Source organism: Pongo abelii, chromosome 8 (genome assembly GCF_028885655.2).
Source record: "Pongo abelii isolate AG06213 chromosome 8, NHGRI_mPonAbe1-v2.0_pri, whole genome shotgun sequence".
Classification (NCBI taxonomy): domain Eukaryota; kingdom Metazoa; phylum Chordata; class Mammalia; order Primates; family Hominidae; genus Pongo; species Pongo abelii.
In genome coordinates, this window is record NC_071993.2 from 11,412,747 (window position 1) to 11,436,045 (window position 23,299).

General features: G+C 48.1%; 1 protein-coding gene across 21 annotated transcripts in view; it reads left to right on the forward strand.

Annotated features, from left to right (window-relative positions):
- Positions 1-23,299, forward strand: part of CELF2 (CUGBP Elav-like family member 2) — a 541,707-nt gene that overhangs the window by 486,314 nt on the left and 32,094 nt on the right. For all 21 annotated transcript variants that reach the window (XM_063727160.1, XM_024253110.3, XM_063727159.1 and 18 more), the window contains 1 exon segment: positions 9,262-9,396. In XM_063727160.1, the coding sequence (XP_063583230.1) occupies positions 9,262-9,396 (135 nt within the window).

Below are 23,299 nucleotides of genomic sequence, written 5' to 3' on the forward strand. Positions count from 1 at the left end.
TTTTAATCTTAAGTTTCAAGTAGGCATATTGCACATCTGTTTGGTACATAATTTCTTCGTTTTGAGAAGGATTTTTTCCCCAAGTATTGAATGAAAGTTGAATCCCTGTATTCTCAACTTTCTTTGCCATCTTCTTAGCCCATTGTTGAGTTCCTAAAACTTACTGAAATGTTTTGCATGTTCAGTCACCCAGATTATTGCCCCTGGTTCGCGAGGTGCCCATCTGAGCAGAGTGCTTCATGAAGTCAAATGCGATTTTTCTTCTGGGAAAGGAACTGCTTGCCAAGCGCGTGCCCGTGCCTCTCCGTCTGGTGCCCTTTCAGGATGAGCATGTGGGATAAAGTGTGACTTGGGGTGCAGACTGAGGAGGCGCCTGGGAGAGGGGCTGAGATGGGGAAAGGACGGGGCACCCACATACCTCAGAAAAGAGAGTGCAACAGAGGGCAACCAGAAAGAGGACTTCCAGATGAGCGGAAGTGAAGCCCGCTGTTAGTTCTGGGGAGGAATAAGGGGAGTTGCAGGAGACGCCCTGCGCGCCATCCAGGAGCAGGCCTGCGCCTGACACCTGTGCCCGAGAAGCCTGGTCCGGCTAAGAAGGGAGAGGGAACCTCTGTCCTCACCCAGATGCCCTGGCTGGTGTCCACACATCAGGCCAGTGCCTTTCCCCAAAACCGCTTCTACCCTGCGTAGGAGGGGAAGGCAGGCAGGTGAGATGTTCACGTTCTGGGTGATGGCGCTGTGGCTGTGGATCCATCTGTGGTGGGAGGAGCCAAGACACCAGCCACTGGGGATGTGCATCATTGCCAGGCAAGGGCCCAGGAACACTGGGGCCAAGACAGTCCCCACGCTCTTCTCGCCCTGGGTTATTACTCTGGTGTGACAGAGCATGAGATGGTCAGTAGCGCCTAGAAGATCGGTAGGTGCGGGGATGTCCATGGGGCAGGATGGACAGAGGACACATGGGCTGCGGCCTCTGCCTGACTGAGTGGACAGAGGCCACTCTGGGTGGAGGAAACAGTGCCCTCACTGCCCTCCAGCCTCAGTCCTGGTTGGAGTGAGATGTCCAGGAGGCAGGGGAGGTACTAGGGCTCTCAAGGGCTGCTCTCTGGGGCTTCCTGGCTCCAGCCTTCACTGGGTCCTCCCCCGTTGTCACCTGTGCCCAGGAAAGTAGCTAAGAATGGAGGAGCTCGGGCTCGCCTGGCTGCTTCTGGTGCTGGCGTGCTTGTGCATGCCTGTGTGCATGTGTGTGTGTGTGAGTGTGAGTTCAGAACGGGAGGAGGCACTGTCTCCTTCATCCTCCCTCTTCTGTGTGTCCTCACTCCTCAGCTCTCATTTCTTTGTGATGGCCCAAGTCACTGCCCCACCCCTGGGCTCTCATGCAGTGATTTTCCACTACCACTCTTTCAGATTGTCTAAAGAGGTCAGAAGTTCTTCAGCTTTTTAGGATCTGTCACCAAAAACGTTTTGCATGCACATCACACACATAGTTTTTTATAAAATTTCAGAGAGTTTGCAGAGACCCTGAATCCTGTCAGGGACCTCTGCCTCAGAAGCACCAAGTTCAGGGGCCTGATGTGGGGTAGATGAAGAACACGACAAAGAGCACTGAGGCAGCAGCGGACAAGGGTCTGTCTGGTCACTGAGGCAGCTAGAGCCAGTGGTTTGTGATATCTGGGATTCTGGGGATGGATGCAGAAGGAAATCACGTTAAGAAATTAGGCCAGGTGCGGCGGCTCACACCTGTAGTCCCAGCACTTTGGGAGGCAGAAGCAGGCAAGGATCACTTAAGCCCAGGAGTTCCAGACCAGCCTGGGCAACATAGCAAAACCCCTTCTCTACAAAAGTTAGCTGGGTGTGGTGGCATGCACCTGTAGTCCCAGCTACTCAGGAGGCTGAGGTGGGAGAATCGCTTGAGCCTGGGAGATGATGGCTGCAGTGAGCCATAATTTGAGTCCAGCCCTGGTGACAGAGCAAGACCCTGTCTCAAAAAATATATGTGTGTGTTAATTGCCAAATTGATTGAGAGAGCAAAACGTAGTACATACTTAAGTAGTTAGTGGTTAACTGGTTAACCTAATTCTTAGTTACAAATGAAGACACGATCACAAGTTCATTCCCAGACCTCTGGCATTCAGGCGAGATGCACGAAATTCATATCGGCCCCAATGTTCTTGGACCCTGGGGCAGGGAGCGGCCCTGCATGGTGAAGCAGCACTAGACTGGAATCCGCGCCAGCTCTCACATCTGTTCATACTGTGGTGGGGTTAGCAAGGCTATTCCCAGCGGATATAGGGACCTGGGGGGTGGAGTTAACTTCTGGGCCCCTGTCACATTGCCTTTAGAAACCCTGTGCTGGACCAGCCCTTTCCTTCCTCTTCCTCCCTCCCTATCCCTCCCTCCCTATCCCTTCTAAGCTTCTCTCAGATGCAAAGTTTAAGGAAGGAAATGGATACCAACGCACAGGAGGAGAAGGAAGAGGAGGTCAGAACAGCTCCAGATGGGGACCGAGAGGGCAGAGGGCAGCTTGTGGGCAGGCCAGGCTGGCAGGGAGAGGACAGGCACCCAGGGAAGGGGCAGGGCTCTCTCCTTTCAGGGAGTGGCCCTTGGAGAATGGCGCATGGTGTTTTCACCTCTTCATGCCCGTTTCCTCTGTAACATGTACGAGAGTCACAGCGCCCACACCACGTGGATGTGTTAGGAACCCTAGTAGCAGAGCACAGGTAAGGCACTGAGGAGCTTGCCTGGCACACACTTTGTTCTTGCTTCTGCTGTCATTGTCATTTAGGACAGTATTATTGCAGTTATTAGTCTGAGAGCTTCTTTTTTGAGCTTAACTCTGCACTAGTCATTGTTGTTTGAGCTTTCTGTGTGTTGACCCATTTAATCTCTTAATCCTCAAGAGGTGAGTTCTACTTCAGTCGCACTTTACAGTTGAAAACCCCAAGGTGCAAACAGGTAACTAGCTTGCTCCAGGTAACAGGCTGCCGGTAAGTGAGGCAGAGCCAGCTTTCAGCCCAGGTCGTGTGAGAGCAGGACCTGAGCTCTTCTTGACCAGCCTGCGCTGCCTTTGGGAGGTGGTGGTGATTGCTGCTGTTGTCCCTGGTGTCACCAGTAGAGCTTGTGTTCCAAGAAACGTGAGGCCCTGCCTCACCTCTGGTGTACAAGCACTTCTTTTTTCTTTAAGAGATGGGGTCTCACTCTGTTGCCCAGGCTGGGCTTGAACTCCTGGGCCCAAGCGATCCTTTATCCTCAGCCTTCTGAGTAGCTGGAACTATAGGCACACACTACCACACCTGGCTTATGAGCACTTAGTTCTGAAAATAAGAGTTGGCAGGACCATGAAAGCCTCATGGGTCAGCACACAAGGACTAGGAGAGGGACAGGCTGGAAGGGATGACATCTCCTGCAGCTCCTCAGCTGGGCTGTGCTTTCCTATGCTTCTCTACCATCCCCATCGAATCAAAGACTTCAGGGAGGATTTCATTCTGAATCTGGGCCTATTTCAAGAAACTGATGAACTGGTGGGATTTCTTCCCTACTCCCTGACATCTCCCTGCTCTGATATCCAGCAGTCTGCTCGGGTACACAGACTATCGTGTTTTCTACTTTATCCTCAGTGTGTTGCACAGGGTCTAGCCCATCATGGCCACTCAGTAATTACTGGATGGTTGGATGGATGGATGATGGGTAGATGGATGGATGGGTGAGTAGATGATGGGTGAGTGAGTGGGTGGATAATGGATGGATGGGTGATGATGGATGGATGATGAATGGATAGGTGGGTGGATGATGGGTGGGTGGGTAGATGGATGGATGAGTAGATGATGGATGGGGGCTGAATGATGGATGGGTGGGTGGGTGGATGCATGGTTGATGGATGATAGGTGGATAATGGGTGGGTGGATGATGGATGGATGGGTGGGTCAAATATGTCCTGGAGGGGGACTCCCTGGCCTGAGCCTAGAATGGTGGCTCTGCTTGTCATTAATCAGTGCCAGATCATAGATGGATGTGGGGTAGATGATGAGTGGATGGGTGGATGATGGATGGAGTGGATGATGGATGAGTGTGTGGTGGGTGGATGATGGATGGAGGGGTGGGTGGATGATGGATGACTGTGTGGTAGGTGGATGATGGATGAGTGCGTGGTGGGTGGATGAGGGATGAGTGTTTGGTGGATGGATGATGGATGAGTGTGTGGTGGGTGGATGAGGGATGAGTGTGTGGTAAGTGTGTGGTGGGTGGATGATGGATGAGTGTGTGGTGGGTGGATGATGGATGAGTGGTAAGTGGATGATGGATGAGTGTGTGGTAGGTGGATGATGGATGAGTGTGTGGTGGGTGGATAATGGATGAGTGTGTGGTGGGTGGATGATGGATGGATGGGTGGGAGCATGATGGACGGAGGGGTGGGTGGATGTTGGATGAGTGTGTGGTGGGTGGATGAGGGATGAGTGTGTGGTAAGTGGATGATGGATGAGTGTGTGGTGGGTGGATGATGGATGGGTGGGAGCATGATGGATGGAGGGGTGGGTGGATGAGGGATGAGTGTGTGGTGGGTGGATGATGGATGAGTGTGTGGTAGGTGGATGATGGATGAGTGTGTGGTGGGTGGATGATGGATGAGTGTGTGGTAGGTGGATGATGGATGAGTGTGTGGTGGGTGGATGATGGATGAGTGGTAAGTGGATGATGGATGAGTGTGTGGTAAGTGGATGATGGATGGATGGGTGGGAGCATGATGGACGGAGGGGTGGGTGGATGTTGGATGAGTGTTTGGTGGGTAGATGATGGATGAGTGTGTGGTAAGTGGATGATGGATGAGTGTGTGGTGGGTGGATGATGGATGAGTGGTAAGTGGATGATGGATGAGTGTGTGGTAAGTGGATGATGGATGAGTGTGTGGTGGGTGGATGATGGATGAGTGGTAAGTGGATGATGGATGAGTGTGTGGTAAGTGGATGATGGATGAGTGTGTGGTGGGTGGATGATGGATGGGTGGGAGCATGATGGATAGAGGGGTGGGTGGATGAGGGATGAGTGTGTGGTGGGTGGATGAGGGATGAGTGTGTGGTGGGTGGATAATGGATGAGTGTGTGGTAGATGGATGATGGATGGATGGGTGGGAGCATGATGGACGGAGGGGTGGGTGGATGTTGGATGAGTGTGTGGTGGGTGGATGATGGATGAGTGTGTGGTAAGTGGATGATGGATGAGTGTGTGGTGGGTGGATGATGGATGGGTGGGAGCATGATGGATGGAGGGGTGGGTGGATGAGGGATGAGTGTGTGGTGGGTGGATGAGGGATGAGTGTGTGGTGGGTGGATAATGGATGAGTGTGTGGTAGATGGATGATGGATGGATGGGTGGGAGCATGATGGACGGAGGGGTGGGTGGATGATGGATAGATGGTGGGTGAATGATGGATAGATAGATGGATGGGTGGGAGGATCCATACCACAATGAGGGATGGATGGGTGTGCTGATGAAGGATGTGTGAGTGTGTGGATGATGGATGGGTGGATGACGGATGGATGGGTGGGAGGATGATGGATGGGTGGATGATAGGTGGGTGGATGGATGGATAGTTGGGTAGATATGTGGGTGGATGGATGGATGGTGGATGGATGGTGGGTGGATGATGGATGGGTGGGAGAATAATGGATGGATGGGTGGATGATGGGTGGATGGATGGATAGTTGAGTAGATATGTGGGTGGATGGATGGATGGATGGTGGTTAGATGATGGATAGATGGGTGGGAGCATCTATCCCACAATGAGGGATGGTTGAGTGTGTGGATGAGAGATGGATGGGTGTGTGGATGATGGATGGGTGGGAGAATAATGGATCTGTGGATGGATAATTAGGTGGATGGATGGATAGTTGGGTGGATACGCGGAATGATGGATGGATGGATGGATGGATGGATGGATGGATGGATGGATGGATGGGCGGGCGGATGGGTGGATGATGGATATATGGATGGATGGATGGATGGATGGATGGGTGGATAGATGGACGAGCAAATATGGATCCGCCTCCATGATTGGTTCTGACTAACTCTTCTTCTCTCCTTTTGTCCTCAAATCCCTCAGATGCTGGGGATCACAGTATCCTCTGCTTTCCACTCTTCATCTCAGCTTCCTTGACTCATAGTTTTTCCTTTCCTTACAGTCTGGCTGTTGAGCAGTGTTAGCTATGCCCCAGTATGGTGCCTCAGAGACTCAGCCACTCCCCCTGGACTTTCCAGGCGGCAGCAGGGAAAGGCTTAGGAGAATGTCAGAAACTCTGTTGGGTGGTAAAGTGCGTGGAGGAGAAATGAAGAGAAGGACACCCAGGCCCTCGGCCCTGGATCCTAAAGAAGCGGGCAGTGGAGAGAACCTGAGTGCTGTCGGCTCAGTTCCAGGACCTTTAGTGAATGTCAGTGGGTGAGAGAAGGACTAAACATGGGCCCTAGTAAGTATTTGCACAGTGGATTAGTTAATGATTGAGAGGAACCAGCCAATATTTGATGCTGTTGTAAATACCAAAGGACTAATAAAGAATGGGGAAAACTAAAACCTTGGCTAGCTCTGTACAGACAGTACTCTTTAGAGCAATTTATGTAAATGTCAAACTGTCTGTTACCCTGTTTGTTTGTCTTACATAGATTTGCTCATGACCTACTGTATATATTCAAGTGTGTGTGTGTGTGTGTGTGTGTGTGTGTGTGTGTGTTTACATGGACTTGAAAATGAGTAAGACATAATTTTTGTCCTAAAGGAACTTGGTATCTGGTTGGGAGGGCAAGAAATACATATAAATAATGTCAACGTAGGGTATGATGAGAGCCACAAAAGAGTTATAAACAGATAAAGAAATTTGCAGCTAACAGAGAAAGTGTGTGCATTAAATGTAAACCCTGTTTCCTTAGGAGGAGGCTATGGGATGGGGCAGAAGGCTCTGCCAAGGCCCAGGAGGGTCTCCTCCCTGGCTGTGAGGCCTTGGCCAGGGACCTGATGTCTCTGACCCAAGTGGGCCAGCTGAGCCAGGCCATCAACACAGCTCCATCACTGAGGCTCCTACCTGGGAGGGTCATATATGTCCTGGAGGGGGATCCGCTGGCCTGAGCCTAGAATGGTGGCTCTGCCTGTCATTAATCGGTGCCAGATGCATATTGTAGGCTTTGATTTTGGTGCTAAGCTCTGTTTTTGTGTGCTCAGCCATATGTTGGTGGTGTGGTCTGGTCATGGTTCACGTTAGAGGAAGCACGCATCATGAGAGAGCCCAGAGGGCATGGACAGACCTGCGTGAACGTACCTCACTCCTTGCAAGACCTCGCACAGCCTTGGTGCTCCCTCACACTCAAGTCAAACATGCATTCCTGTGTTTGTAGGAAACAGAGCCCCTTGCTGGGGCCATGTTGGTCTGCAGTAGGGCCAGGCAACTTGCGTATTTCCTCCATTTTCCTAAAGTAAAACTGAAAAATGAGACCAGGGCCTCTCAACACCCACGTTCTCATGAATATAGCACTGTGTGATCCTTGATGAGAGAAAACCAGAGAGTGCTTTCTTTTGATTGTGTTCACTTGATAAAGCAGGGTTGCCGGAAGTCTGCCTTTTTCTTGTAGAAATTCACAGGATTACACAAATACTTCTGTCCTGCTTTCAAGCATCCCTGTGAAATAAGTAGGTTTTGAAAAGCAGGTGCTTGGCTTTCAACCTAAGCCAAAAGGTCTGGATGTCTCCTGGAAGAAGATAGAGTATCACTTTGGACAAAATGCGAATCCATTTAGCAACCAGGACAGGAGGAACTTTTTTCTAAGTGGAAATACACCCTGGTTGAGGAGGCCTGGGCAGAAGAGCAGAAGAGTGCTGTCTAGAGCACTCAGCAGCCAGGCACTGAGCTGCCCCCATGGCTGGGGGCTTACACATGTACGTTGCTAGAACATTCTCTCACCCCTCCACCAACGCCCCTACACACACATTACAGAAGCAGCTCTCAGGGCGCTCTCCCTAAAGAAGACTAAATTTGCTCCATAGATATTGATTAAGTATCTGGACTTAAGACCAGAGAAGAAGGTAAAATGAAGCTGAAGTCCACCATCTTTCTATCTTCAGTTCCTCTGTGTAGGGAGAGAACCATTGTTTCATGCTTCTCACATGTGCAGTCTTCCGGTGAAGTGAATCACGGAAACATAATTTGACCATTCAGAGAACCTTTGGACTGAGAGATGGAAGCGGGCTACAGGGAGAAAAGATAGTTAAACTAACTATCCAGTGTAGACACCAGGGCTGAGCCCACCCCTAGATTGTTGCCCCAAATCTCTTGGCTAATCCCACTCTTATGTTCATGCTAATTTTCATTTCTGTTTTTTTCATAATTTTCATGAGTCACACATTTATTGTAGTTAAAGTCCCTCTTTAAAACATAAATCCCTTTAAAAGGTAAATACAAATATTTTACAAATGAAACTATTAAGGTACAGCCATTTTTATTCAGTCATTCTTGTATTCATCAAATACGAAATTTGAACTCCCTATGGACACATTTTAGGGTTCACACTTAAATCCAGAGAGAGAAGTTCAATGGCAATAGCAACAACAAAAATAAAAGGTGACATTCTTTGAGCACTTACGTTATGCCAAAGTAATTTGCTTTCATCATCTTATTCAATCTGCACAACAACCCTTCGAGGTGGGGTTCAGTTAATGCTGCCATTCACTGTCAAGAAATAGATTAACAGGCTTAGAACCCATACCAGTTCAGCTTCCAGTAAAACGTAGTTTCTTCTGGAATACCTCGTTTTGAGGGATTGAGTTTACCTTGAAGCCCTTCCTCCAGCTGCTGCCACATCTCACCATGTCTTGGCAGCTATGTCATAGAAGTTGCCAGTCCACAAGGCCCTGCTCTGGCCAGTCAGCACCAAAATCTCTCCTCTTTTCCACTTATCTCTACAGCATGGCAGGAAGGCTGTGGGCTAAGAATACTGGTTAGCGAGGGAGAAGCGCAGGCTCTGCTGGGGAGAACTACGGGGTGGGATTCAGGCTCCTTTCTGGGTATGTGGTCTCTAGGAAGAGCAGTTGCATCAGAGAGAACTGAAGGAGAGGTAGCCTTGGAGGAGAGGGCTGGAGAGCCCAGCTCCCACCCAGGCAGGTGACCTTGCACAGGGTCGTCTGCTCTCATCATGTGTCCTGACGATTTGATGAGCCCACTGTTGTTTGGAAACTGTAGAAGTGTGAGGCCTGTTGCTAAAAGTAGCTTTCTCTTCCCTGCACAGGCATGAATGCTTTACAGTTGCAGAACCTGGCGACGCTGGCTGCTGCTGCAGCTGCGGCCCAGACCTCAGCCACCAGCACCAATGCAAACCCTCTCTCTACCACGAGCAGCGCCCTGGGAGCCCTCACAAGTCCCGGTGAGTGTGGGGGGTGCTCTTCCCTTGCAGGTGATGCAGCAGGAGTGGCAGGTAGGTTTCTGTGCCTCCAGGTGCAAAGGGTGAGGCTAGACGTGTCCAGGATGGAGCCGAGATACTACACTGGGCTGCTTTATGTCATTGGGTTATTTTATTTTTAAAAATGATCAAAGTTCGAATTTGTCTTTTATTTTCCATGGATAATATGAAAAAAAGTTTTCAGTGAGAATCCACTGTGCAAGCCGTTCTCACACATTCACTCTGTTATAAACACTAGTCCATTCAACACTAGTTAAGTTGTTACCACTATGAAGGGCCTCTGTCGCTTAGTCTTTCTTTGTTCTGTCCTTTTTCAAAACAGCAGTGTAAGAATTCTGTTTCAGAATTCCTAATCATTCCCATGTTACATTTCACACCAACTCCATCACATTTGATTTTAAAATCCACGGTCCAGTAAGGAACATCTTTGCTCATTTCTGGTCAGGCTCTGGGGTGTGTCATTTAAAGTCTTTTTTTCTTCACAAATTTTGTTGCCTTATTCAAAAGCAGATGCCAGTTGTCTTTTCATACAAGCCAGATAGAATGTGGTTGCTTAGATACCGTGATTTGAGTTTTTTTTTTTTTTTTAATTTAAAAAAGTCGAGTGTTTCACTGGCTTTCCTTCTCTGAGTTTTCCAGACCTCAATAGATTATCTCACCTCCTTTTCTGTTACATGAAGGAGATGGCCTGGACAGTCTCCAAGCTTCCTTCTAACTTTCAAAATCCCATGACCCCCTATCAGCTGTGCCCCAAAGATTAGCTAAGTGTTGGAAAAACTTTAATGAAAAAATAGCACGTGTGTTTTCAGGAAACACACATCGAAAGCTGCAGCCCACTCCACACTGGCTGTTTTAGGGCTTTTGACTTGAGGGAGGAATGAGGCAGGTTCCTAGAGCTGGCAGTTCTCGAAAGAGCAGTTGTCCTTGGTCTCTGCATAGAACATTGTGTATCTAAGACATTTCACCTGGGGGATTGTTTCGAGGGAGAAGTCTGAGAGATGTTTAGGAGAAGCTGGTGGATTTCCCTGTAATGTGCTGAAATCGCATGGCAGGTGTATTGACTTCACTATGTACAGTGTCTTCAAAAACATACCGTTACTATATGTGGGCCTCATCTAATATAATAAACACTATTCCTGCAAAATCAACTTTGTCACCCTTAATTTCAGGAAATTAAGTGATAGCTTCAGTGCAACACATCAACTTATTTAAGTAAATCCTGTAATGATCCCTTTTGAGAAATAAACATTTTTAACATGATAGATTTCCCCTTCATAAAAATAAGTCATTAAAAAAAAAATGAAAATTTGACCCTCCCAACTTAGATTTCATAAATCAGATTAAAATGTATTTTCTTAAGTGGGATTTTTTTCTCCCCTGTGAGTACTTTGATTACCCCAAAATAGCACGGAGTATTGTGAATGCATTTTGGTGCATCTTCAGTCCGAAGGAGGCTTGACAGTTTAAGAAGCCAAATGCAGGAAGCAGTTGTCGGCTGATCATTGTAGCTAATATAACCCAAAAATCATATCCCGGAAGTGCTTTGTGGTGTGAGCAGGACAGACGCGCCACCTACCTTCGGGAGTCCTTCAGTCCATCAGAGACTTGGACAAGAAGCAAAGCAATGAGTGACAGATATGTGACAGAATCCCACTGAAAAAGGGGGAAGGGGACTGGAGGAGGTGACCTCTCTCTCAAAAGGTGACCTTTGAGCAGAGACCTGAGTTCTGTGACGGAAGCCATGGCACATGTTGAGGCAGAGGACAGAGCCAGTGGGCAGGGGAGAGTGGAGTGGGGGCTCCGTGGTGGACCACGTCCGTTCCAGCCCACGTTGGGAGGAGTGTGAGCTTGTTGTAACCTTCTTAAAATGTGGGCTACTCGAGATCGTGCCACTGCACTCCAGCCTGGGCGACGAGCGAGACTCCGTCTTAAAAAAAAAAAAAAAAAAGATGTGGGCTACTCAGACGGCCTAGGGCGACGGCCTAGGTGTTGGTCGGAAAGGAATTTTAAACGTATGTGACTATTTTCAATTTTTTCCTGAGACTGCAGTGAAGGAAAATGTGTTGTGGGATGAGCCTTCCTCCCTGCTGGAGTCAAAACCACACCAGCGCAGCGTCCTTGCCTTGACTGCTCTGGAAGAGGCTTCCTGCCCTTCAGAACGCGCCGCTCGCTTAGGTGTCACTGAGAGTGATTTTTCTCTTCTCTACTGAGGAATGCTTTGCATAATAACTGAAAGTATTTTATTAGAATCCTGAAGTGTAGCAGCAGCAATGATTGAAATCTACATTTCAATTATTTTTCTTAAGTGTAACTAAAAAATCTGGTGTTTAAGTGAAAGTAAATTATTTGTCTAATTTCCATCAGGGACTTTTTGAAAGTCACAGAAAATGTGGTTAGTAGAATTCATGACTCTCCACTTCATCAAGGCAATTTCCTAGAAGATAAAAGGGGTTGAAAGCCGTTCCCAAGGCCATTGCCATCATTTACTCTTTAAATGATAATAAACTGGGCACACTGTTTGGACCATGAGCCAGTTCACCCGCCCCTGAGTTGAAGGGAAGCTTCTTCCCATCTCTCCTCCACAGGCCTGGGGTTTACCCTGTTTTTAAGCGTGTCTCTTAAACTTCAGACAAATTCATCTGGAAAGCAAAGGGACAATTCAATCCCCCAAACTATTAATTTTTTTAATAATTGTAAATTTATCATTTCAGCTTTGCATACCCAGGAAAAGTCTCCCTACAGCATTATTATAAGTGATTTTAAACAGTCTTGGCTTTAAAACATGAAAGATTAAGCTTTAATTTTTGTTAAAAAAAATCCCCTTAGGCAATAAATAGGTTCCTTTGTCTCATGGCCTTGAAATAAAAATTAAAATAGTATAAATTGCCCATGGTTAAAATAAGTGTTTCATGCAATTATCAGATGGTAGTGAATAAAATTAGAAATTAAATCATGAAAGAATAAAAACCAGGTAAGTGCATATTACACCTTTTATGGTTTCTCACGGGTCTTTTGAAGCCTAATTTAATCATGTTTCTTGTCTTTTATTTTGATATGATCATTTTTCCTTTGTTTACCCCAGTCTCCTATTTAGTTAATTAATTCTTGGGTCATTTATTGTTACCCAGTTTTTAACCTATTTTTGAGGACTGTGTCTCTGTTTATGTAAGAGGCAAATTGTCTAGAAGGGGTTTAGCTAGGTATTAAAGAAGATAATGTTTGTCTTCCCTTCAGCTTGCAGATGAGTTGGTTTGTCTGGTAATTTTGAGAGCTTGAAGAGACTGTTACTGTTACCACACATGAATATTTTTTGGTCTAAAATATATTGCATTCACATACCGTGTTATTCCACTGAACTTCTTCTGTCTTCTTCTTTTAAAGAAAAGGATGCTTTAAAATTCTCCAAATGCTTCTGTAAGTGCAGAGTTGATCAAGTACACATTCCAGGATCATAGACTGGTTCTTCCCATAGTACAAGGCATTCTAAAATGCTAGGAAGCATTTTTTCATTCCCACCATTGGCTCTTCAAAGAGTTATCACTTTGAATTCTGGGTGGTATTGTCCCCATCTTCAAGGTGTCCCCAGCTTCCTTGAAGGCTGTGACAAACACAAAGCTTTAAGGAAATGGTGACACTTCCTCTTTGACTATCTGAGAGTAACAGAGACTGGAGGTGTTTGGACATTGTTCAGGTATCCCCTGCCCGCCTCACATAGTCATGACCGATGGACGGTGACTGTTGTTCTTGCACACCTGTGTCACCAAAGCAGCTGAATGAGCAGTGGGAAATGAGAATTCACCCTTGAAATTATCCTGTGGCCTTTCCATTGACAGGAGGCTTTGTCGCCACCTTCAATATATATCTGCATTTGCATCAGAGGAGAACTTGCATTAGGCAAAGAGGTGTGATGCATAAGCTAGTTTAACCCACATTTCTGAGCCTTCTAGTTCATGCAGGGCAAATACATAAAAATGAGTTGGGGCCTGCACTGCCCCCTCCAAGTGGTGACATGCACGAGGCAGTATCACAAGATGGGAAAGAGTGGGGCAGGAGACAGGGACAGACAGGTGGACAAAGAGGCTGTCTCCCCAAGACTACTGCAGTGGTCCCACAACCTCAGAGTTGAGCACTAAACTTGCCCCACAGACCTGCCCTTCCCGCTGCCTGCCCCACCCTGCTAAATGGATTGTCCCAGTGGCTGATGTGACTTGGTCGCTGATCTTTGCAGCCAGCCCCTGGCTCAGCTGCGTGCCTCATCAGCCCCTCAGTTCTCCCTGTGAAGCATCTTTTCCCTCCCAGGCAACAGGAGCCTGGAAGAGACCCTTATCTTCTCTCCCCTTGTACTACTTCTTGTACTACTACTACTTCTCTCCTCTTGTACTCCAACTCGGCCCCTTCCCTCTGTCTGTCTTGCACACTGTTGGCAACCATGGTCTAGACTGGAGTGAAACAAACTCCTGAGTGTGGCATTCAGGGTCCACCTGGACCACCTCCGCCCTTCCGTCCAGAATCCAGCCAGCACACACTTGCCCAGATCAGGCCACCCCCTGTACCCCAGCCACACCGTCAGCCTTTACGCCATTATTCTTGCAGGCTTCTCTACCTAAAACATCTCCCCCATTTCCTCCCACAAAAATCTAATACATCACTAATTTGTTGCAGTGCTGATTCTTGAGAATAGTGTGGGTGGGTATAAAAGCGTTTCTAATGCACATTATAAAAAGTATAGTTTATGCTGCTTCTGTAATTTAAACTATAATAAGATTTTTGGCAGTAATTAGTAAAAACTGTTTTCAGTAACCTACTACTTTTATGAATCAATGCAAATGCCACTTCTACCATGAAGCCTTCTAGTTTAGGATTGATCACTTCCACATCTTATTGCTGAGTAAGTACCTAGCTCATTCTAGACCTGGGGCAGTGCAGAGGTTCCTGAGGAGCTGTCGGGCTGCTTGAGGCCAGGGGCGGAGAGGGCTGGAGTGTCAGTGCTGGCCAGGCGTTCTGCAGACGCCGCCCCTCTCCTGTGCTCCCAGGGCACACTCGGCCTCCCTCCACTAACGCTGACCCTGTTGTCTGCAGGACGGTGATGTGGGCACTCGCTTTGTGTCTCGCCCTCTAGCCAGTGAGTTATTTTAAAGTAGGGATGGTGTGTTATTTACTCGTAATTCCCCCTTGCATCTGGAACAGCACATCAGACACAGGCCCTCAAGTGTTTTGTTTTGTTTTGTTTTTAATTCAGTGGAATAGCGAAACAAAAATTGTCAAAGACAAATGTTTAAGCGCCATCTGTTCAGTCTAGTACAGCGCGCACATCTCTAAGGAGGCAGCTGAGTCCCTCACGGTGACGTTGGCAGGGTCAGCACACCCACCCAATTCACCTGTAAGGCGTGCCTCTGCCTGGATCCCTCAAGAACCAAACCTGCAATTTGGTTTCCGCTTACAGGTGAATACTCAGGTCCAACAGGTTTCTGAAGAATAAATCAGTACTAACTTACACCAAAACAATCATATGAAGCAGTCTTTTTATTACAGGAGCAGCTTATTTGACAAATAGTGGCTTTCAAAATGCTCTGATGTCATGATATAGAATAAGTACGAGTCTGGTATCAGAGAAGGGCATTTCATCTTCGGAAGAACCACCTACTCTAATGTGTGCTTTTGAAAGATAACCTCACGGCAGATCATCCCCAGACAGTGCCCATTAGCTCTGTGTGCACTGCTAACTCCACACGGTCTTCCGGTGCCTGCCCACACTGTTTACATAAGCAAGGTCCCATTTAGCTTTTCAGAGTATTTTTTACTTATACCACACTTACAAAATACAGGGCGTTTTATAAGTGCAGGGGACCAGTTATTCCTGGGAAGATGGGCTGAGCCTTTACCGTCCTCTTTTTCTCCTCACATCCATCTTTTGTCGTCGTTAATTCTTAAAAGAAGGAAATCTCAAGGCAGACCATTCTTCCCTCCACTAGCAGCTAAGTGTCCCAGTCAGGCAGAGTCAAGCCATTTGGTAAAACGGGCTGTTCATGTGTGGGTTTCAATCTGTCAAACGGCCGGGCGCGGTGGCTCATGCCTGTAATCCCAACACTTTGAGAGGCCAAGGCGGGTGGATCACGAGGTCAGGAGTTCAAGACCAGCCTGGGCAAGATGGTGAAACCCAGTCTTGACTAAAACTACAGAAATTAGCCAGGCACAGTGGCAGGTGCCTATAATCCCAGCTACTCGGGAGGCTGAGGCAGGAGAATCACTTGAGCCCGGGCGGCAGAGGTTGCAGTGACCAAGATAGCGCCACTGCACTCCAGCCTGGGCAACAGAGTGAGACTCTGTCTCAAAAAAAAAAAAAAAAAAAACCTGTCAGACGTCTTTTTATATTTTATTCCTATGGTGCTGACAGTCAAACTTCTTTACACTCTTCTTGCTGCAGTAGAAAGAGCACTGACCTCCCGTTCTTTGCTCATTTCCTGCAAGTTTCAACATTTTACACTGCCTTTCTGAAAATCATCTTGTTTGCTCTTGACATTATGGGGCTCACTTTATTTTCATTAATGTTAATGGAGTCACACATTACATAACATGTTCCATTAATAAAATGACTCTGTAGTGACTGTCACCTCTTGATAGATTTTTTTTTCATTCATTCAACAAATATGTGTCAAGCATCTGTGTGCCTGGAACTGTTCCAGCACTGGAGACACATCAGTAGACAAAGCTGATGAAGATTCCTGCCTGCATGTCCTTTCTCTTCTAGCATCAGCTTTTAAAAAAAGCGTCATTTTACTGAATTCACACCATGGTAAAAACAATTTGAATAGCCTTTAAGTATAAATTGTAACTTCTACACTCTTAAAACGTCATAACCAGTATTTTGTGTATCTTACGTTAAACTTTGTGAATGAGACCAAGAGTGGGAGAGGGAAGCTCTTTTCTCTCCTTTCTTCCTCTCCTTTGAGCTGTACCATCTTTCTCTGTGTTTAGTGCAGCAGAGAGCTGGGAGTAGGGCCCCCCCTTAAGGTAGAACTGCAAGTGGCCAAACCAGAAAGCGAGAGGATTTAGCACTTGGCCCTGCTGCTTGGACTGCTCTGTGGCTTCTCGACAGAAGCATGACACGAAAACCAAGTGGTTTGAAAGTTCTTAGGCATGTAAAACTGATATTGTTGGGGAAAACAGTAGTTGGGAACAGTGTGTCTTCCTAGTAAATGTCCTTTACTTGGCATTGATCATCCTGCTTCTAAAGGAGGAGAGAGCATGCAAACCCCTCCCACCCAGAGGGGTTTTGAGGGCCCCACGTGTGCGGGGAGTTTGGGTGTGGAATGAACTTCTGCCCAGTGAGTGGATGGACACTCCAGGCAGTTTGTGCGATGCCCCAACCTGGAGCAGGCTGGAGTCTCTTAATAGTCTGTAACCAATTTAAAGCTTAATAAAGCCGCACAGCTGTGGGGGTAGAGATATTTACGGTTCTCCACAGAGCCCACGCTGGGATTTATGCACGTAGATTCCACCTGTGCCCTGAGATCTCCTTGGCGGGTGCCTTCGTCCCCAGGGTGGACAGATCCTCGCGTGCATCTTAGGGCTGCCACTCACCAAGCGCATTGTTCTTGTTTTGAGTGGGCTTTTTAATATGTGCAGACATCGACTCTAATTCTTCATGTATTTGCTTTTTGCTGTTGGTGGCCCTGGATTCTGTGCTAAGTGCGATTTGTTTTTAAATATTGCTTTGCACAGTCTTCTGTACTGTGGCAAATCCACATCAGATCCCCTTGTGATGTTTGTATGAGCTCCGGCTGTGTTTTCTGTCCAAACACTTAATGAGATTTTTATTCCCACTAAATTTTCTGTGATCTTGTATGATACAAACATGTTACCACTAGCACTGGTGAAAAGCATGTGTTGCTTAATTGTGTTATATTAGGTGGGAAAATCAGCAAAGCTTTATTCTAGTCACAACTTCCCAGAAGTGTATACTCTAAGTTCCATTTCTTTAGACTTTAAAGCAATAAAATGGAAATTAGTTCAGATGTGGTTTAATCCCGAGAACCAGTCACCATCAACTAGATGCAGTGGCCACCTACAAACACAAGCAAAATGCACCAACCTGTATAGCACAGGAAGAGAGCAGGAAGGCAGGTAAGGTACAGGGGTCAGTGACAGGAGAGATTCTGCCCCAAGGAAGTAAGGGAACTTTTAGTAGAAGAGTTGACATTTGAGCCAAAATGTTCAGGGTAGGTAGGATGTTTAAAAGTAGAAGCAGAATGGAAGATACATCGAATGTGTGAAAATGCAGAAATAGCATTTAATCAGCAAGTGGAGGTTCATCTCGTTTTTCACAAGCATGGACATATGGACAAGGATGCCCACCAAGGACCCTGAAAGCCGGGGCTCAGGAGCTGGGACTTTTCCTGTCAGCAGTGAAGAGCTATTCAGGACTTTAGGCCCAAGAATGATGGATTTCCTGTGTGACTGGACTGAGGCACCCATTTGATGTGAAGGAGAACAAAAGGAAAGGAGGAAAAATGATGTTGGTGTGTGGGGCCTGGGTGGCCAGTGGAGCATTGTTCTCAGTTGTGAGGGGAGTTGAGGAGGAAGCTGTCATACAAAATGATCGGACGTGGCACATGGAGAGCTCAAGTGCACATGAATGGACATTCCGTGAAACGTGTCCAGCAGCAGTTGGATGTGTGACCATCAGGCTGACCAGAGCATGGAGCTGCAGAGTGGATTGAGACTGACCTGCAGAGGCCAGGGGGGTGCCCTAAGCCCGGGGAGGGGTGAGGTCATCAGGCCAAAATCACCAGCAAGGCAAGGCGGGGAGCAGGTGCAGAAAGCCTTGGGGGATGTCCGTGCTTGTGGAACAGAGGAACCAGGAGATGGAAAGGGAGCTTTCAGGGTAGCACAGTGTCAGGGGAGCCAAACACGACGGGGCTGGAGGAGGAAAAGGCAGAAAGAGCTGACTGAAGTTTGAGTTGGGGAGTGGGTTCTCCCCAGAGTGGCTGCTTCACTGCAGTGGTTGACAGTTTTGCAGGCAGTGAGAGAGGACACAATTCTATATGACACGTTCATGAAATGTGAATATTTTTAAAAATCTGTAATGGGGCCAGTCATAGCAGTTCACACCTGTAATCCCAGCACTTTGGGAGGCTGAGGCAGGAGTTCCTTGAGGAACTCCTTGAGGCCAGGAGTTTGAGACCAGCCTGGCCAAGGTGAAACCCCATCTATACTAAAAATACAAAAATTAGCCAGGCATGGTGGTGCACACCTGTAGTTCCCAGCTATTTAGGAGGCTGAGGCAGGAGAATCACTTGAACCCAGGAAGCAGAGGTTGCAGTGAGCCAAGATCACGTCACTGCACTCCAGCCCAGGTGATAAGAGCAAGGCTCCATCTCAAAAAAACAAAAGAACACATAAAATCTGTAAAAGTACTGGGGTCACTAGGAGGAGGAAGTTTTTATGTTTTTGTTTTAAGATGGAGAAAACATAAAACATACTTGTAGACCAAAGAGAAGAGCCAGAACAAAGGGAAACAGGAATAGGCCAATGAGAGCTGAAAGCTGGACTAGAGTTGGAGGGCTGGCTGGAGGGATGAGCTCGGCCTCCAGCATGTCCCTCTCCTGTGGCAAGGGGGATGCTGCCTCCTGAGGGTCGGGTCACGTGTCATCTCCCCCTGGGAGGAGCCCCCACAGCAGCACCCTGGCCTTGTGGTGCCATCTCCACCTGGTACTAGCACACAAGCCAACAGGCACAAACCCGAATCAGGGCTGAGTCAGCAGGTGGTGCAGCCTAAAGGAGAGAACAGCGGCCTCTGTCAGGATTGGGGAGGATGTCAAGAATTTAGGACAGAAGGGTACGTATAGCACATATGGGCCAAGAATTGATATATCTGGGGCTAGAAACAAAAACTCATACCGGGGCAGAGGTTTAAGAAAAAGTCAACCTACAGAATGTAATAGAGTATTTCTAATTTTATTTGTCTTTCTAGAGTATGTAGACATCTTGATCAAGAGTCATTGGAGCAAGTAATGTAATCTTTCTTTAATTTTCTCAGTTGTGAAATAGAATTAATTGCTAATGCTCACTTTTCTTGTGGAAACACTGAGGTTTATATATACACACATATTTATGTTTCTATAAATGTATACTGGTGCTTTTTTAAAAAGATGATCTTTAAGTATCATATGGGAAAGATCGTTTCATTATTTTAGAGTGATACGAAATACCGTAGCTCTGGAGAACAGAAGACTAGGTTAAAACTAGAATGAGGGCTGATGAGGTTTAGGTTAAAACTAGAATAAGGTCCGATGATGTTTAACTAGTTTAAAACTAGAATAAGGTCCGATGATGTTTAACTGGGTTAAAACTAGAATAAGGTCCAATGATATTTTTCTCTGAATCTCTTGCCTTTGGAAAACAAGTATCTCCCCACCTTTCCTTTAAAAATTAGGACGTAAATACAGGGAGAAGACAGTTTCCTCACTCCTTTCTGCTTTTGTGCTCTGCCATTCAAGGGAATGGTGAACTTTCTACCTACCACAAATGCCACTTGAGCTCCTAGAACCAACATCCCCTCCTTACCAAATACAAAATGGTATGACTGGGTTAAACAGAGCAAGACTGCTGTGTCCGGGCAGGATTTCCGCACTAAGGGTCAGGCCTGAGGCCCTTGGGGGGTTGTTGGTTTGTATATTGGGCCACACGGCGGGCAGTGCGTGCTCTGCGCCGGGCCCTTGCAGGGGTAGCAGTCCTACTGAGTGCACGTGGCGCCCCAGCGAGCCTGCAGCCCTGCTGTGACGACCCTGGGCTGCACCAGGTGACCTCTTGCCCCCTGCTACCGTTAGGTTCATGTTGCCCAGAGGAACATCTGCCTCCCAGAAATGATGTTCTATCTGGACAAGCTGCCCCCTAACCCCCCACAGGAAGGCCAGACTTCAGACGGGCTGTCAGTGACATGGTGACATGGGCCCGCTTTCCTGAGAAGCCCCTGTCCTTGCCCTTTCTCTTCAGAGGCCCGAGCCCAGTCCCATCATTAAATGGTACAGCTGCTGTTACGTATCCAACTGCCTTTTTTGTGATCCACGTGAGGAAACAGGCCTGCAAGCGTCAGTGGTTTGCCCGGGATGTTAGTGACAGGTGAAATGACAGCTCCACCGCACCACGAGACAGTCCATATTCTAAGCAGGAACTCCTGGGATCCCAGAACCGTATTTCTGGGTTTCGCCACTTACACATTGTCCCCCTTGTAAGGAGATCGTCAGCATTTTTTTTTCAGTCCTTCTCCGTGGCCATCTGTAAAAACAAACATCTTGGGCCAGCTAAAGGGGAAGTATATACTTTTGTTTCAGTAAATCATAAGCAAAGTATCATTGGCAGGGAAAAGAGGTTTGATTTTCCCTCTCATTTGCCCCACTCTTAGGAGATCCCTGTGTACTGCCTGTATGAATGGACTCTTCCAAACTTGTGGCCCCACACTCCCTTTATGAGTGCCCGTCTTCACGGGACTGGGGAAGATGCTAAAAATTAGGCCAGGTAGGGAGGCACCCTAGTTTATTGACAACCCAAGAAGTGGATTTCTTAGATCCACTAGACAGAGCTTCCACAAGCCTTTGGGAATGAACATTAAAGCAGTGAAAACAGGACAGCTGCTTTGGACGTGAGGAGCAGGTGCTGGCCCCTCACTTCCCCGCCTTCCACATGTGTGCCCCCATAGAATAAAGCCTCAGCAGTCATTCTGAGTCCAGACCCGGCCCTCTAGACTGAGTTCTCCTCTTCCCAGTCTTTCTGAGAACCCGTAGTGATGCCTCTTGCCCAGCACTGCACCAAGTCAGGTGGCATCAGCTTCCTTGGGAAGCAGAACTGGCAGCAGAAGAGAGGAACACCAACGTCTCTGGGGAAGGTGCCCTCTTCCAGGCTGGGAGTGTGAGGTCACACCTCACCACTGCAGTGCCCAGTGTCACTTTCCAACCCTACCTCCTCCTCCTCAATCACCCCGCCCCTCCCTGCCCAAACTATCTTTGAGGGACTAAATTAAAATGAAAGGTGTGGTTATTGTGGAATAATTAGGCCTCATGGGAGGAGAGGCGTAGTATATTAATGCCCCAGGGTTGTGATTGGCTAATAATGCTAGTGCCTGTGTCATGGCTTAATTATCCTACTTCCTCACAATCTTTTCCTGCGCAGTTGAAATTCCGCACCCAAGCTCGTTCGAGGCAAAACGGCAACCGCGGGCTCCAGTGTCCTGAGTATGTTTGGTCAATGCAGGCAATTTTCTCCGTGTTTACAATGATTTTATTTCCTAAACCACAAAGCCACTGTGTTCTCACTATCTAATTGTTCTATGGAAAGTGTTTAATGAGTGCACCGAAGGCAAATTCTTGCTGTCTTCTGTTAATGTTGTTTTGTTGTAGCTTTAAAAAAAAGTATTTTGCCATCCAGGAAAAGTGGGAAGTAGGGTTAATATGAGAACATTAATGCATTTGTTCCTAGAAAGCAAGCTAGTTTCTGGGACAGACTTAACGCTAGACATGCCCTGCAGACACGCTGAGACCAAGACAAGGGGGAAGGGGAACGTTCATATGGGAATTAGATTTTAAATAAAGAACTAGCAAATGTGAGAGATGGATAAGCCCCTCAGTGCCGTTTTTCTCCCTTTCGTGGTGGATCTGGAATCTTTAGAAGGATGGAGGAATACCCAAGTTCCTCGCAGGCAGCCTCACCCCAAATCAAGAGTCTTGTTCACCATCCCACCTTCTACACAGAATAAGAAGCCCACTGGAGCCCCTATGCAGGCCCTGCTCCCGCTCCCCCTGCCGCTCCCGCTCCCCCCCAACTTCACCCCCCTCCCCCCGCTCCCCCCCCACTTCACCCCCTCCCCCCGCTCCCCCCCACTTCACCCCCTCCCCCCGCTCCCTTCACCCCCTCCCCCCGTTCCCCCCCACTTCACCCCCCTCCCCCTGCTTCCCCCCCACTTCACCCCCCTCCCCCCGCTTCCCCCCACTTCACCCCCCTCCCCCCGCTTCCCCCACACACACACCCCCGCTCCCACCTCGCCCCCCCACCCCACTCCTGCTGCCCCCTGCCCCCTGCCCCCGCTCCGGTTCTGGTGAGGGGAGGTGGGCTTCTCCAGGACGGGCCTGGTCTGGGCCTCCACTCCCGCCTGTGCAGAGTGGCCCTCGGCAGCCCTGCTTCTGAGCTGCATCAGAGGAACGGAGGGGTTCTCTCACCCTGGCCCGGTGGCACCACGGCAGTAACTGGCTTTACCCACTCTGTTTCTGAAGCTCTTCCCATTTTCTCTGGCACATAAGCAGAAGGGAATGGTTTGATGAGGGTCCTGGGTGGAGCCACAGGCTCAGCCACGTCGTGAGGAACCCCAGTTAAGCCGCGGGAGGTGGAGTGTGAGGCCCTTGTCCAGCGCGCTAGGGCCTGCACGTGGGCCTCATGTGGAGAGCGCCAGACAGGGCACCCAGCTCAGCCACCTCCGCCTTCGCTGGAACCGCCTGCACCTCCTCCGCTCAGCAGATGCCAGCTCAGTGCCCACTGCGCCAGTCATTCTCATGGTTTCTAGGGAAACGGACAAGCAAATCCCTGCTCTTCAACACGCTGTCTTCTGGTGGGATTTCTTTTCCTCTGGAAGAACAGAACCGTAACTTACCACTCTCACCTAGTTTTTGACTCTGGGTTCCTTGGTGCCCAGTGACTGTTGCCCTTTCCTGTCACAAACCAAACCTTCCCGCTCCCGGCAGCCTCTCACCTTCTCATGCCTCAGAATCAAGTTTTCACCCAGTCATGATGGAATTGGACAGCACTGCATCGGACAGTCCTGACACACGTGGTTCTCTAATGTTTGCATGCAAAAGCAGTGCCAAGGGCTGGTTCAACT